We start from the raw sequence: 17,452 nt of genomic DNA, 5'->3' as shown, positions 1-17,452 counted from the left end.
TAAGATCTTAGGAGTTTGGATAAGAAGGTAAGTTAAGGTAAGGTAAGATGATGAAGCTCAGGTTGAGGTGGAGGTGGCTGGGCGATGTGTTGTTGCTTGGGGACCAATTGAGAATCCTTTGCTTGTGTCCATTATAGGGATCGACCGATTATCGGCTGGGCCGATTATCGGCTACAAATATCGGTTGTCGGCCCCCTTGACTACTAATAATCGGTATCGGTATCGGCCCTGAAAAAAACATATCGGTCTATCTCTAGTCCATTAGTCACATCCTTTGGGTGGTCAAACTGTTCAGGGATTAAACTGGGATAGGGTTTAGGTTCTCCCATCATACATCATACAAGACATACCAAGCTGTTCCCATTCAAAAGGTTTATTTTGCAACATAATGGACTGTGAATATGTTTGTCTGCATGGAATAGTTTTCTTATATTGACACTTCAAATATGTATTTGATGCAAAGCAAAAAGTTGATATTTCAAAGTTATACCAGCTGCCTTGTGTTTAGATCAGTGTATTACTGCCGCTTCTTGGTATGATAACATAAAGCTTCAATAGGCAGTGTACACTGATCAATAACTTCTGGCTGATGCGCAGTGACTGGTAACATGGTACTGATGTAGGTGACCTGGTTACCACTTATAGATTCTACTCATGGGATTAGTATTTATATCCCTGCTCCATTCACCCATTTCTGTCAATGTCGAAAATAATTGTCTCTCCTGTTCATCTGTGTCAACCTGCCTCTCCTGTGACTTTGTGTGTGTGCGTGTGTAGAAAGCCAAGCCAATGCACCATGGGGATCTATTTTTGGAAATCATTGGCCACACGACCATCGAGAGGCACTCAGTATCAACAGGAAGTGTGCTTGTGCACACGGTGCTCTGCTGTGTCATCAGTACCCTTCCTTTAAAAACGGCTGTGTTCAAACGACCAGGGAGGCGGGCATAGTCTTGGGGGTGATCTGCCACTCGTTGGCTTGAAAGGAGCTTCATTGCAAAAGCGCCTCACTGCATTTCGTGCTTATTAAGATACACCTTTTATTTCAGTGTTCATTCAACATTATTTACCATTTGAATGATGTAAGTAGAGCTTTCGGTTGAATGTAAGATACTAGCTTATGCCGCTACACATTTATTGATAGAGATTTATCACAAATTCAATAGGCTTCTAGTGTAATTTACCTCTTCACTATTGATTGTTGATTCGTTATTTAAGGTGACATTCATCACAACCAGGGAATACTCCGTTTGACGTCTTTGTGCAAATACCAAATCATAGTTGGCCGAGAGAGTTGACAGCATGACATTTGTACAAAAGTAAAACTAAAGGATAGAGACCTTACACATGATGATCGTATGGAGTGTGTGCTAAAACTGAAACAATTGTTGTATATTTTTCCACAATGCCTTATGTGGTTTCTGTTCATTGGTGAGGTTGACAACGATGGTGAACTCAAGACTCTCAGAAGTCTCAGAGCCAGTTGATCAATCGTCTGGTTCAAAGAAAAGCCTCATGCACTGACACATTTCCTATAGAAACGAGATATCTCTGGGTCCACTTGCAGAATGAATGTAATGTTTCTGTTCTGGCACTTGTTACCGTGTGGAAGACTTATTTAACTTTTGGGAAAAATGTAGGTTCAAAATGCACCGACTTCCTTTGCTAAACCCATTCAACTTTTTTCCATGGTTAAATAATATTGTGAAAAAATGTAAATGTTACAAATGTTTTGGATAACATTGTATTTCAACCAAAATATTACACCCTTATATACATACCAACTAATGAAATGGGGAAGAGAAAGCTCCTTTATGGATGCACATACTAGCTCGCCATAGGTATAAAACACACTTTATGAAGCCTATTTATCAATTGAATGTATTTATGTATTTGTAATTGTTTGTGTGCTATGGCAGAAGAAACTATTGAACTAAGCACATTTTTCAACCGTTTAAAAAAATTACTGCTGAAATATTTACTTCAAACTATTTTGTTAATGAAAGTTTGTATTATTATATAACCAAGAACGATACAAAGTTTAAATCAAGGGTTTTACATAATATACATTAAGTACACAGGGTTGAAGTAGGTACACATTCATCATATATGTCAATACAAATTGTGATTCAATGGTAAAAATTTAAAAACCTCTGCCTTTTTAAAATTGGATTTGAGAACATATTACATTTACATTTAGCAGACACTTTTATCCAAAGCAACTTACAATTTGTCAATAGAAAGAGAAACAATATTAGTGTCTGTACTAATATATATATATATATATATTAATTACGGTAATATCTAATATATATATTAATGCCGTAAGCATGATAAATGACAAGCTAATGTGATGAATGTGTATAATTTACCTCAACTCCAAATTAGATTGCAATGTTTATTTTTAAAAGTTCTTGCTTTCATATCTTGCTTACCATGTAGTAAGCAATTTATGTTTTTTCCAAAGTTTATGTGCAATCCTCTTTGTGTATCCTTTACTTGAGCACAGATATATAATGTATGACAGTAGTAAATGTTTCAGGGCAACATTTTCATGTACGCCTTTGTCTGTTTTGTAAGGCAAAACTCAAATAAATACATTTAAACTTCTAGTAGCGCAACTTGTGAATGAATTGGTTGGCTGAAGGGAAAAGCCAGTTTGATGGCAACATAAATGCACATATTTTTTAATTCAAAATACTATGATTCATTTTTTTCTGGGTTAGGGATCGGAGTGAAACCTATACTTGGGCGTACTTATGCCTCAATTTCTCACAATGATTTACGTATCATGTTGAAAATGGGTCAAACATTGTCCTCAGAAGAACTCTAGAACAGAGCTCTTCTCTTAGTTGCAGTCAGCACCTGAGCGGCTAGAGGAACATCACTGTGGGCTGTGGCAGCACCTGCTCAGCTCAAAACAGATGCTTCAAGGAAGTAGTTGCTACAGACTCCAAGCACATAGCATACAAAAATAATCTTTATGTGGATTGAGTTGTGTACAAAGTTGTTCTTATTAAAATGCACTTTGTTGCATTAAAACAAAAGTAGCATATTATATTCCTTTAGGCCTGCCTCGTCCTAAACTAAGATTTGGGAATATAATAGATGATAAAGTAGGCAAAGTAGATGCATTGTTAATCATTTGTAATTATTCATCTGAATATGTTTTGTGATACTTTATAACATTCACAAAACTAAAGATTGCGAAATATAGAACAAAAACAGCCCTTCATTCCCATACAGTACCGTGTATGGGCATTTCCGGGTGCTGCTTTAAGAGCCTCTTTTAATTGTGCATTTTATTAAAAGGGGTGAGATAATCAGAGCAGCTCCACTGGTGATGTGGTTTATTGCAAATAAATCCCACTTGACTTGGCTTAAGTATCCATTATTGAGGGACGGATTTGTGGCAAAGTTACATTAGGCTGATGAATTCACTGTTGCTCACTTAAAAACCCAGAGCTAAAGCATTAATCCTTTTAAAACGCTGCACAGCTGAGTCTATGTAATACACCGTCAATGACGCAACACATACATGTATATCTATTTAAGTGTACACTTGCACATAACACACACGGCATAATGTACAAGGATGGCCCCCAAATCCTCTTATTAACCCAGGTTTCTGGGTTTAGCATGGGGGTGATACAGTCGGTAAAGTACGGTAAAGGGCTGTAAAATGAAAGCTGATGCATGGAAATCCACTGGTTTGGAAAGGTGTCTCTTACAGCAGTGGCGACTGTGAAACTCCACAAGCAGGGATGAGGGGATAATGGTCTTGATGCAAATGAATATACAGAGAGCCCAGAAAGTCACTCCATCCATTTGCCCTCCAGTCTGTTGCGTAAGTGACCGTCTGGAATGACGTTACCTTGGATTCAGGACGCTGGGATCAGGGAGAAGAAGGCACAGAGAGGGACAGAGGCTAGTGGGGAAGGACAAAGGGAAAGAGATGCTTTAGAGGCGGGGGTTGAGGAGCTAAGGGGACAGAGACTGGCAGGCCGAGAAGCTGGACAGGAGGATTGAGGAAGGAAGAAGTGACATCTGAGACAATGAGAGTACAGACTACAGACTTCCTACATGATACGGCGTCCAGCTATCTGATATCACTTTCTGCGTTTAAACCTTGAACCTTCTGTGCTGTTGTAACCATGGCTGCAAGCTTTAGCACAAAAAAAATGGCAGCAGCTTGGTTTGAATGTCACAGAACATGCATTGTTACACTTTACATCAGAATATCAGATCAGAGGAAATTACTGTATGGTGCCTCTAGTACTCCCACAAGCAAGTAGAACGTTTTCTGTCTACTACTGGAGTGTGTATAGCAGTCTTTAGTACAAGACATTATCTCAAATTAAATTAATTATTTAGACATCTCCTGCCCACATTGAACTTAAAGGGCATTAGCTAACCATTAGCTCTCTGCAGCTATTGGACGACACATTGGGGCACCAGCCAGGGCAATAGGAATTTCCTCTGTACATTATACACTAATGGATTCATGCAACATTGATTTTATAGCACTTCAAGTTCACCCAAGTAAGACCTGCAAATATCAATTTGATTGTTTCTATGTCTTTAAATATCCTTAAACATGGGCAAACAAAGAGCACATCTGAAACATTGTCATTGTCATTAAGGACAACGATACCATGACAAACATAAAAACATTATGGAAACATGAACAACAAATGGTAAGACCTGCTGCAAAAATATTTTAAGCAGTAAATTAAATCACAAACATCAGGAGCTCAAATTCATTGTACTTTGACGTATCCAGCATCCCTCAAACATAGAAAACATTGTGTTTACAATAAATGTTTTAAGAGACAGGGAATATATAATACAACAGTGCTATGTACAAAAGGCATGCTGTTGTTAACCGTAACACTTTTTATATCTACATATATATAAAAATAAATGTATCAAAGGACAGGGTAAATAAGTACCATATGTATATTAAGAGCAAAGAATAATTGTGCCAATGGGTCTGATTAATGTGATTGCATTAGTTATGAACATACTGTAGAGTGTACCACCTAAACAGAGTTTACTGAACACATTGATGTGTGTGGCATCATGGGTCTATGGCTGCCCGGCCTTTTGTAAGTGCTACAGAGTGGAGAGACGCCGTCGATTCTTCCACAACTCTCTCCTGATACTCTCTGGAGGAGGCCTCGAGAAACCAGATCCTTCAGAACAATCCTCCAATCAGACCAGCGCCACACTGCGCACTGGCAGTGTGCCCCGACTCAAGCTAGACTCCTGGGGGGGGGGCTAAGGTTTCACCTGGAGACTCGTCCGGAGGTCTGCCGTTCTGCCGGCAGGCAGACTGGTAGGCACCACTTATCCTCAGTCCCTGGGCACTGGGCAGGGTGGTGGGGCGGAGACGGGAGGAATGAACCCGAGTCCTCCTCTGCGTCGTCTGGCTCTGGCTGTGTCCTCCGGTTTCCGCTGGGCATGGTGATACAGCCGCTCTGTCACTTCCCAGCAAAGGGTGTGCCTTCGCCCCTCTGCGCGGCCTTCAGAAGGCCTCTCGTTGAGGTTGGCGTCTCCAAGGCTTCTCACCCCCCCCACCCCCCCCCCCCCCCCCCCCCCGAGTTTACAGTTTATTTTATGCGCAGGTCGTAGATTTTTGGTTTCTGCTCCACCGCTCGCAAACACGCTTGTGTCAACATCGGTTCAAATGACGTTCTACCAAATCCCATGTTATTTCTGTGATGAATACCATGTGACGGGGGGGGGGGGGGAAATACCGCGTCACTGGTGCCCATTAGTATTTTTACTACTGTAAAACAAAGGTACAATGTGTTAGCCCAGGAAACACGTTAGGAAAATGGCTTAAGGTAGAGAGGTGCCTGGGTCAAACCCACTCTGGGTCGCCAGCAGAAGACTGTAGATCATTGTCCACTAAGCCCAGCTCGGTTTCTGGGGTTGCCTTCGTTTCTCCATCCTCGTGGAAAAAGAGCATTGGCACCTCAGCCAACTCCAGCATCCTGTCGCATACGTGTTGGAGTTCTATTTTTTCGGGGGGGGGGGGGGGGGGGGAAATACACTCTCCTGCTTCAAGCGTTTTGAGGAAGCATCCCGGGGTCTTTCAGTTCTTCTCCTATTTGCTCATGCGCAGATATCTGGGGTCCCGGGGGGGGGGTCCCCTCAGTCTCCGTGTTTGTGCACGTAGTTGACGGGGAAGGTGCCGCTTCTCGACGAGTCTCCGTCGATGTGGCCGACCTGGAGAGCAACAAACGCAAACCAATCCACAATCAGTTCCACTTTATCAATCAATCAAACTTTATGCATAGCACCTTTCATGCAAGCAAACGTAACACAAAGTGCTTAATACAACCCCCCCCCCCCCTCCCACGTCGTCCACAAGTGCAATAACATGAAGCCAATGCCACAGTGGTACAAGCGGTAGTGATGCTAGGTTAGTAATCTTGAAGGCCAGTGTTCGATTCTCTCCTCGGACGGTCATATTTTTGCTCTTTTAGTCAAACTTATTGACGCAATCGGCCTCTTTCATTTGAACATTTTTGTATGTTTTAGTACGATGGTATGATAATTACAACTGTGTTACCCCTTATGTTTTTTTTCATGACGACCAATAAAAAAAAACAGTGTTACCCCTTATGTTTTTTTTCATGACGACCAAAGAAAAACAACAGTGTTACCCCTTATGTTTTTTTTCATGACGACCAATAAAAAACAACAGTTATGTTTTTTTTCAACCCTTATGTCTTTTTTCATGACGACCAAAGAAAAACAACAGTGTTACCCCCTATGTTTTATTTGATAAATATCGACAGTGATACCCCTTATGTTTATTTCATGACGGCCGATAAAAACCGACAGTTACCCCTCATGTCTTTTCCATGTTGACCAATAAATATCGACAGTGTTACCCCTAGCGACATTTTTGCGGGGATCCGATCCTGAGCTGTTTAGAGTGTTAACCTCCGAACTTATTAATGCACCATCAAGACACCGGATAAAGTCATCACAAAGGTTATACTTGACTTTATAAATGTTTTTTTTCATGACGACCAAAGAAAAACAACAGTGTCACCCCCTATGTTTTATTTGATAAATATCGACAGTGTTACCCCTTATGTTTTTTTCCCATGATGACTGATGAAAAACAACAGTGATACCCCTTATATTTTATTTGAGAAGGACAAATTTCTTCTTTTTTTTATATGTTTTTTTTTCATTACGACCAATAAAATACGACAGTGTTACCCCTTATATTTTATTTGACAAAGACAACAGTGTTACCCCTTATGTTTTTTTTCATGACGACCAATAAAAAACAACAGTGTTACCCCTTATGTTTTTTTTCATGACGACCAATAAAAGACAAGTGTTACCTCTTATGTTTTTTTTCATGACGACAAATAAAAAACAACAATGTTACCCCTTATGTTTTTTTTCATGACGACCAATAAAAAACAACAGTGTTACCCCTTATGTTTTTTTTCATGACGACCAATAAAAGACAAGTGTTACCTCTTATGTTTTTTTTCATGACGACAAATAAAAAACAACAATGTTACCCCTTATGTTTTTTTTCATGACGACCAATAAAAAACAACAGTTATGGTTTTTTTCAACCCTTATGTTTTTTTTCATGACGACCAATAAAAAATGACAGTGTTACCCCTTATGTTTTTTTTCATGACGACCAATAAAAAACAACAGTGTTACCCCTTATGTTTTTTTTCATGACGACCAATAAAAAACAACGGTGTTACCCCTTATGTTTATTTTCATGACGACCAATAAAAAACAACAGTGTAACCCCTTATGTTTTTTTTCATGACGACCAATAAAAAACAACAGTGTTACCCCTCATGTTTTTTTTCATGACGACCAAAGAAAAACAACAGTGTTACCCCCTAGGTTTTATTTGATAAATATCGACAGTGTTACCCCTTATGTTTATTTCATGATGGCTGATAAAAACCGACAGTTACCCCTCATGTCGACCAATAAATATCGACAGTGGTACCCCTAGCGACGTTTTTGCGGGGATCCGATCCTGAGCTGTTCAGAGTGTTAACCTTCGAACTTATTAATCCACCATCAAGACACCGTTTAAATGCTTCACAAAGGTTATACTTGACTTTATAATTCGCATGAAATAGAGATAAGAGTCTTCCAACAGAAGACATCAACCGTACTTGAACCCCGGTCTCCTGGAGGAAAGCTCACAGCTCTCTCCACTTCCCACTGATATTTGTAATTTAAAATTGTCTGAGGTTATACATGACAGTGCAATAGACATGATAGCATTACGTTTAATATGAATGATGTTTCATTTGATAAAAACGACAGTGTTACCCCTTGTGGTTTTTTTCATGACGACCAAAGAAAAACAACAGTGTTACCCCTGATGTTTTTTTTCATGACGACCAAAGAAAAACGACAGTGTTACCCCCTATGTTTTATTTGATAAATATCTACAGTGTTACCCCTTATGTTTTTTTTCCCACGTTGACTGATGAAAAACAACAGTGTATATTTTATTTGAGAAAGACACTTTTTTTTTTTAATGTTTTTTTTCATTACGACCAATAAAAGACAAGTGTTACCCCTTATGTTTTTTTTCATGACGACCAATAAAAAACAACAGTTATGGTTTTTTTCAACCCTTATGTTTTTTTCATGACGGCCGATAAAAAACGACAGTGTTACCCCTTATGTTTCATTTGAAAAAAACGACAGTGTTACCCCTTGTGTTTTTTTTCATGACGACCAAAGATAAACAACAGTGTTACCCCTTATGATTTTTTTCATGACGACCAAAGAAAAACAACAGTGTTACCCCCTATGTTTTATTTGATAAATATCTACAGTGATACCCCTTATGTTTTTTTTCCCATGTTGACTGAAGAAAAACAACAGTGATACCCCTTATGTTTTTTTTCATGACGACCAATAAAAAACAACAGTGTTACCCCTTATGTTTTTTTTCATGACGACCAATAAAAAACAACGGTGTTACCCCTTATGTTTTTTTTCATGACGACCAATAAAAAACGACAGTGTTACCCCTTATGTTTTTTTTCATGACGACCAAAGAAAAACAACAGTGTTACCCCTTATGTTTTATTTGATAAATATCGACAGTGTTACCCCTTATGTTTATTTCATGACGGCCGATAAAAACCGACAGTTACCCCTCATGTCGACCAATAAATATCGACAGTGGTACCCCTAGCGACATTTTTGCGGGGATCCGATCCTGAGCTGTTCAGAGTGTTAACCTTCGAACTTATTAATCCACCATCAAGTCACCGGATAAATGCATCACAAAGGTTATACTTGACTTTATAATTCGCATGAAATAGAGATAAGAGTCTTCCAACAGAAGACATCAACCGTACTTGAACCCCGGTCTCCTGGAGGAAAGCTCACAGCTCTCTCCACTGCCCACTGAGATTTGTAATTTACAATTGTCTGAGGTTATACATGACAGTGCAATAGACATGATAGCATTACGTTTAAAATTAATGATGTTTCATTTGATAAAAACGACAGTGTTACCCCTTATGTTTTTTTCCATGACGACCAAAGAAAAACGACAGTGTTACCCCCTATGTTTTATTTGATAAATATCTACAGTGTTACCCCTTATGTTTTTTTCCCCACGTTGACTGATGAAAAACAACAGTGATACCCCTTATATTTTATTTGAGAAAGACACTTTTTTTTTTTTTATGTTTTTTTTCATTACGACCAATAAAAAACAACAGTGTTACCCCTTATGTTTTTTTTCATGACGACCAATAAAAAACAACAGTGTTACCCCTTATGTTTTTTTTCATGACGACCAATAAAAAACGACAGTGTTACCCCTTATGTTTCATTTGAAAAAAACGACAGTGTTACCCCTTGTGTTTTTTTTCATGACGACCAAAGAAAAACAACAGTGTTACCCCTTATGTTTTTTTTCCCACGTTGACTGATGAAAAACAACAGTGATACCCCTTATATTTTATTTGAGAAAGATACTTTTTTTTTTTTATATGTTTTTTTTCATTACGACCAATAAAAAACAACAGTGTTACCCCTTATGTTTTTTTTCATGACGACCAATAAAAAACAACAGTTATGGTTTTTTTCAACCCTTATGTTTTTTTCATGACGGCCGTTAAAAAACGACAGTGTTACCCCTTATGTTTCATTTGAAAAAAACGACAGTGTTACCCCTTGTGTTTTTTTTCATGACGACCAAAGATAAACAACAGTGTTACCCCCTATGATTTTTTTCATGACGACCAAAGAAAAACAACAGTGTTACCCCCTATGTTTTATTTGATAAATATCTACAGTGATACCCCTTATGTTTTTTTTCCCATGTTGACTGAAGAAAAACAACAGTGATACCCCTTATGTTTTTTTTCATGACGACCAATAAAAAACAACAGTGTTACCCCTTATGTTTTTTTTCATGACGACCAATAAAAAACAACGGTGTTACCCCTTATGTTTTTTTTCATGACGACCAATAAAAAACGACAGTGTTACCCCTTATGTTTTTTTTCATGACGACCAATAAAAAACAACAGTGTTACCCCTTATGTTTTTTTTCATGACGACCAAAGAAAAACAACAGTGTTACCCCCTATGTTTTATTTGATAAATATCGACAGTGTTACCCCTTATGTTTTTTTTCATGACGACCAAAGAAAAACGACAGTGTTACCCCCTATGTTTTATTTGATAAATATCTACAGTGTTACCCCTTATGTTTTTTTTCCCACGTTGACTGATGAAAAACAACAGTGATACCCCTTATATTTTATTTGAGAAAGACACTTTTTTTTTTTTTATATGTTTTTTTTCATTACGACCAATAAAAAACAACAGTGTTACCCCTTATGTTTTTTTTCATGACGACCAATAAAAAACAACAGTTATGGTTTTTTTCAACCCTTATGTTTTTTTCTTGACGGCCGATAAAAACCGACAGTGTTACCCCTTATGTTTCATTTGAAAAAAACGACAGTGTTACCCCTTGTGTTTTTTTTCATGACGACCAAAGAAAAACAACAGTGTTACCCCTTATGTTTTTTTTCCCACGTTGACTGATGAAAAACAACAGTGATACCCCTTATATTTTATTTGAGAAAGACACTTTTTTTTTTTAATGTTTTTTTTCATTACGACCAATAAAAAACAACAGTGTTACCCCTTATGTTTTTTTTCATGACGACCAATAAAAAACAACAGTTATGGGTTTTTTCAACCCTTATGTTTTTTTCATGACGGCCGATAAAAAACGACAGTGTTACCCCTTATGTTTCATTTGAAAAAAACGACAGTGTTACCCCTTGTGTTTTTTTTCATGACGACCAAAGAAAAACAACAGTGTTACCCCTTATGTTTTTTTTCATGACGACCAAAGAAAAACAACAGTGTTACCCCCTATGTTTTATTTGATAAATATCTACAGTGATACCCCTTATGTTTTTTTTCCCATGTTGACTGATGAAAAACAACAGTGATACCCCTTATATTTTATTTGAGAAAGACACTTTTTTTTTTTTTTATATGTTTTTTTTCATTACGACCAATAAAATACGACAGTGTTACCCCTTATATTTTATTTGACAAAGACAACAGTATTACCCCTTATGTTTTTTTTCATGACGACCAATAAAAAACAACAGTATTACCCCTTATGTTTCATTTGATAAAAACGACAGTGTTACCCCTTATGTTTTTTTTCATGACGACCAAAGAAAAACAACAGTGTCACCCCCTATGTTTTATTTGATAAATATCGACAGTGTTACCCTCAGAGAGCTCGGCCTTCCTCCCTCGGTAAAGAAGTCCCCCTGAATATCCCCGACTGCAATGAGGAAACGCGGGAGAGTGTAGTACACTCACCCACCAGTGGGGGTCCTCGGTGGCCGTGACCACGATCACCTCGTCCTTGAAGAAGGCCAGCTGCTCCGAGCCTACCGCCCGGCAGTCCACCAGGGCTTTGACGCGCTTCTGCCGGGGTCGGCTGCCAGACACCTGGTGGTGGAGATTCATTTTGTTTCTCGTGTTACCATTATGGCACACATCCACATTGACTGGGAACATTCACAGATTAGTGCGAGATTCATGTTGGGCTTGTGACTATGGGGAAAGATGGGCTGGAATATCTGCAAGTAATATCTGTTGAAATCTTACCAAAATAGGAGGGGCTAGGTCTGGCAGCCATATCAATGACCGAAAGGATTCGTGGTTCAATGTCCACACTATATGTACATCCTTGAGCGAAAATACACTAAAACCCCTACCGGCTCATTTACATTTAAGGGACTTTGCAGATGTTTTTATCTAAAGTACTATTTTGTTGTTCAGGACTCCCTTGAAAACTAGATGGGTTCATCTCAAGGAGTTATTCCTAATGAAGAAATTTGAAATTAAACGGACTTGCAACCATTCCTGCACACACCGACGGTGGGGTCAACCCCGCAGGGCGACAGCCAGCTCGTCAGGAGCAGTCCGGGTGAGGCGTCTCGCTCAGGGACACCTTGACACTCTAGGCTAGGAGGAGCCGGGGATCGAACTAGCAAACCTAAAAACCAATTCACTACAAGACCTGTCAAAAGCGTCGAAAGCTACACGCTAATTGCCTGGGTCTGCGTCGCCTACCATAGCGTTCCTGCGTTGCCGTGGCGGCGGTATGGTGACCAGCGTGGGGGGGTTCTGGGCGGTGGGCGGGGCCGCGCTCGGCGTCTGGGCGGGCGCGGCCGGGGGGGCGCCGTTTCCCAGCAGGCTGCAGTACAGCTCCTCACTGGCGGTGGGGCCGCTGGTCGGCGTGGCGACACACTTCCCCTGTCCCCCCGACCCGCTGCTGGTCCGGCGGTACGAGGTGGTCTTCTCAGAGCTGGGGAGGGAGGGGGGAGAGGGGGGGAGAGGGGGGGGGGGGGAGAGGGGGGACATCAGAGACACATCAGGATGAAGCTCTGAGGGGATAACTGAAGCCACTTGAAGAATAATAATTATAATAATAATAATAATACATTCAACTTGTACAGCGCTTTTCTAAATACTCAAAGTCGCTTAATCTAGTGAACACAGAATACAATAATTTAATAATAACGTATGTAAAAAGATAAAATTGGTTCAAATCTGGTAGCTAAAAATCTGAAGACTAGGAATAGTTCAAATGAGGGAGGGGTGAGAAGGGAAGGAGCTATGTGTTGAAAGCGTTCTTGAAAAGGTGAGTTAAACTTGTACGACTACTTTTAACAACAGATATTGGTTATCAAACCCAGAATCTTTCGGCTGGGGGGGTTCAAATGGGTCTTCTGCAATAATTTGTTAATAGTGAACTCTATAAAACTCCAGCAGAGGGCGATGTTGGGTGGTGTTTAATCCCTACAGTGTGTTTATAATGACAGAGTATTGTATCACTGTTTCCTCACCTGACGGGGCCGATGTGGTTCTGAGACACCGACTGGCCCTCCCAGGACATGGTCTGCCTGTGGCCCCGGAGCACCGCACTCTGACCCTGGGGAGACCTGGGTGGTCGGCCCCCCTGGGTGTCGTGGCCGGGTGAGGGGGGGCTGGCTCTGGCCGGGGAGTTCTGGTAGACCGAGTGTCTGGGGCTGTGGCCGGGGCTCGTCTCCGGGGGGGCGAAGGAGATCTGGGGGTCGGAGCGACCTGCGGGGGGGCCGAGAGAAGAGGGGCTGTGGTTGCTGAAGGAGGATGGCAGGCAGGGCTGCTCGAGTACGGACGAAATCATCATCACGGATACGTTGGTCGATATGGAGATCACGATTATTCAAACGATTCTCTTTGAGTTTGAAAACATGACGCATTTATTCAGCATTTCTCTTGGAAAAAAAAAACCTTTGTAAATGAGAACTGAGAACAAAAATACATGTCAAAAAAAATAAAAAATACAAAAAAAAAGGAGTCAAATTTAAAATAATTTACAAATATGTATACAGCTGTCCTGCAACATTATAAAACAGCTAATGAATAAAATAAATAGACTTACAAAAATCTTTTCACCTCGATTATATTAAATTTGGAGATCGTTTGGCTAAAAAAAAAATCGAAATCGCAATCAAAATTGGATTAATCGCACAGCCCTAATGGCTGCTATGGAACACATCGCCATACTATAATACCGCATTCGAAATGGAACACAGCTTTAGGCACCCTTCTCTCCGCCTTCAGCTCACCTCTCTGGATGGATTTGACGGGCAGCGGCGGGGGCATGGACACCTCTGAGAGCGCGCTGCTGCTCGGGCTGGAGGTCTTGTACTGGTAGTCCACGTTCTCGTAGGTCTGACACGGCCTGCTGCCGCCGTTCACGCCGCTCCAGCGCGTCGACGGCGCGGCGCCACCAGTGGGAGCGGAGGAGCGGTGGATCCGGGATAACCTGGGGCTCGCCTGGGCAAGGAACCAAGACGTGAGCACACGGGAGTGGTCCTCCATCCATGTATACTATACGTACGTCATTTAAGTGTTTGTATGTTCTTTATGTGCCCATGACTCTCATGAGAAATGTCGAAAGGAAACTGTGAAACTGTGAAAAAGAAGTTCCCTGCTGGGACAACTAATTAACTACCTAACTATTATTACGAGCGTTTCCATCAATCAGTTATATTTGTAATATTGGGAAAGCTAAAATACTAATTCTATAGTGGATTTCTCAGTCTTGTGGCCCCTATGGTGATCCGGGAATCGAGAGCATATGCTAACAAGGTACCGCCGATGATTGTTTGGCTATAGATGTTAAGGTACAGCTTAGTATAAGAAGCGTGCATACATCGATACACTGGCAGGTTGAAAACTTCCCCATGACCTGAAGAGAAGATCTAAACTTTTCTCATAGCTAACCCTATAATGACAGTTTGTTGAGGGTGGCAAACTAAACATGTAGAAGCCCTAAACATACTGCTGTTTTATGCTACCTGAAGACCTAAGTGAATCTTTGGCCCTGATCTTTGCATTTTATGTTGAGTCAGCGTTGACTAATGCTGTTTGTTCAACATTAGGTACAGGTCCTTACCCTGTCATCCAGGTCGTCCTCGCTGTCGTAGAGGTCCTGAGACGAATCGATCTCCCAGATGAACTCCACGTGGATCTGGGAGTTAAACTTCCCACTTTTGGCTAACTCCAACTGAAATCACATGCATTCCATAATTAAAAACTTTTAACAAAGAGTGTGAGGAAAATTAAAGCTTCTTCCAATACAAATTCAGAATTCTTGAAAACGCACATCAGTTGTTATTCCAGACCGGAACAGCCAACTCTAAACACTGCTATGTTCAATCAATTAACCAGGACGTTCAAGCGGGTGTGGTTGACGAGGACAGCGAGTCCGTTCAGTAAATGTTACATAGGAGGGGGCGAATGAGGATAGTGTTCTCTGCTCATCCTCCTCTCAGCACAGGAAGTTATTTTAAGGGTAATGTGTCCGGTCATTGGAGTTCACCCCTTTTTTGTTTGAGGAAGGCAGGTCCCTCCCCTTCCGCCCTCGACAAAGACTCAAACAGTGGCTTTGCTTCCTTCCATTGCACACAACCCGTCACAAATAATTTTGATTTGATGCATTGAATTGCTTAAGGCAGTGGTTCTAAAACTTTTTACACCACGTACCACCTCGCAAAATATTTGTCTCCCCAAGTACCACCATTATGACCGATGTTATAAAATATAACAAAATACAGTAGTGTAGGCCTGCAGCCCTATTCAGCCACTTACAGCTCGCACGGGAGGCATATTAACAATTGTATAACAACAACCTTTTTTGAAAAACCCTAATTATCATTAAAAAATTACACGACTAAAGAGAAGGTATTAGTCTGGGCAAGGAATCGGTTGTAAGATGACGTTTGTGATGTCTCCCAAAAATATATATATCTTTAATGTTTTTTGGGGGGGGAATTCCTCTGCGTACCACTAAATAGCGCTTCGGGTACCACCAGTGGTACACAGTTTGAGAACCACTGGGTCAGATGCAAGGTAGAGTTGCTCACCAGCTCGATGGATTGCGTCTGCTGCAGCCTCTGTGCGATATCCAAGGCCGTCTCTCCGGATGTGTTTGCTAGGAGAGGCATAAAATCAACTATTTGAAAAAACGACCATACCGATATAGGTGATCAAAACAACTCATTTGTCAAATTGACTTTGTGGTGATCCGATGGTTGTGCTCACACTAAAGAGCATTTAGTACGAGTGTGCCTGGCAAGAACGTCAACAACAGCAGCAGCACTTTGGCCTTTGTGATAAGACCTGTATGGCAATTCACAGTTTGTTTGTCAACCAAATAATGCTTTCCCTATAGTGCTATATTGCTAGCATTAACATTTGGGGCAGCAAAGTAATCTTGAGACATGATATTGGCAACCAGTGTGTAAGCGTGTTGGCTGGGCACCTGTGTGCAGGGTCGCTTTCCCCTTCAGCAGCAGTTTGAGAGACTCGGGCTTGTGATGCAGGACACTGTAGTGCAGAGCCGTGTTGCCCTCTGCTGTCCTCTTCTCCAGACAGTTGCTGTGGAGAAACACGTACAGGGATTCTCATTTCGCCATAATAAAGGCTGGGGATAAAAATACTTGGTAAATGAAAAGCTTTGTAGTGTGTACAAAAGCGACGCATCGTGTCCCAACCTGTTCTGAATGAGGAAGTCCACCAGTGCCAGCGAGCTCTTCTCCTCCATGAGCACGGCATGATGGAGAGCCGTCTCTCTGGTGTCCTAACACAAACAGACACACTATACGGGTGAGCTTGTGCATCTTATAGAGACGCACAACGCTGTCCAGCCACTCAATGAAACAGTGAGGGTGGGAGACATACAAACCGAGCGCCAGCTTACACACTGTATTGTCTAACACACTATATTGTCTTTCATGTCGAAGGTTTTATTTAAGAAGGAAAATAAACAAAATGATTCGTTCTTGGGTTTTCATGAAATGCACATGCGTCATTGTTGTGGTAGTGCTCTGCATTATTAGGTTTCCCAAGAGTGATCACTCACTTACAAATTGATTACTGAAATGTTATTTTTTCCCCAAACAAGAACTTATTTTGAAATAAATGGAAGGTGACAACTCTTCAAATAATATCAAATAAACCTTTCAAAAACAGGAGAGAGGGTGTTCTTCACAAATTGACAAATAAAATACACAAGGGAAGGGAGCCTGTTGAAGAGAGAGAGGGTGAAAAAAACACCCTGTTTTTGTGACTTGTTTCTCATGTTCTCAAGAGACAAGTTGTGACTCACAAGCTGGAATAACATCACACAACGTCAGTAATACGACAGAGCTGGCCTAACGTCGCATAGCAGGGAGTGGAAGGGAAGCGGACCGGGCTTGATTAAAGAAAGAAAGAAGAGCCGTAGAGGAATGGGAATGTAACTTGATAACATACAATTGAGGGAGTTATATCAAGTTGAGGAAATAGATGGCTTTTCTGATTGTTGTCACCAACT

At 40.8% G+C, this 17,452-nt stretch overlaps 1 protein-coding gene across 3 annotated transcripts in view; it reads right to left on the bottom strand.

Moving 5' to 3' along the window:
* Nucleotides 1-816: 816 nt before the first annotated feature.
* The window catches only part of asap3 (ArfGAP with SH3 domain, ankyrin repeat and PH domain 3), a 38,046-nt gene continuing 21,410 nt past the window's right edge, over nt 817-17,452 (bottom strand). For 2 of the 3 annotated variants that reach the window (XM_060052773.1, XM_060052770.1), the window contains exons 18-26: nt 16,632-16,717; nt 16,400-16,515; nt 16,002-16,069; nt 15,032-15,142; nt 14,199-14,409; nt 13,434-13,671; nt 12,658-12,892; nt 11,903-12,030; nt 817-6,234 (exon numbers count right to left, since the gene is read on the bottom strand). In XM_060052773.1, the coding sequence (XP_059908756.1) occupies nt 6,069-6,234; nt 11,903-12,030; nt 12,658-12,892; nt 13,434-13,671; nt 14,199-14,409; nt 15,032-15,142; nt 16,002-16,069; nt 16,400-16,515; nt 16,632-16,717 (1,359 nt within the window). In that variant the 3' untranslated portion in view covers nt 817-6,068. Of the gene's footprint in view, nt 6,235-11,898; nt 12,031-12,657; nt 12,893-13,433; nt 13,672-14,198; nt 14,410-15,031; nt 15,143-16,001; nt 16,070-16,399; nt 16,516-16,631; nt 16,718-17,452 lie in introns of all 3 variants that reach the window. The other variant, XM_060052771.1, reaches the window with a different exon arrangement.

The sequence above is a fragment of the Gadus macrocephalus genome, chromosome 5 (assembly GCF_031168955.1).
Source record: "Gadus macrocephalus chromosome 5, ASM3116895v1".
In the NCBI taxonomy this organism is placed as follows: domain Eukaryota; kingdom Metazoa; phylum Chordata; class Actinopteri; order Gadiformes; family Gadidae; genus Gadus; species Gadus macrocephalus.
Note: the sequence above shows the minus strand (reverse complement) of the source record. Positions and strands in the feature narration are given on the sequence as shown.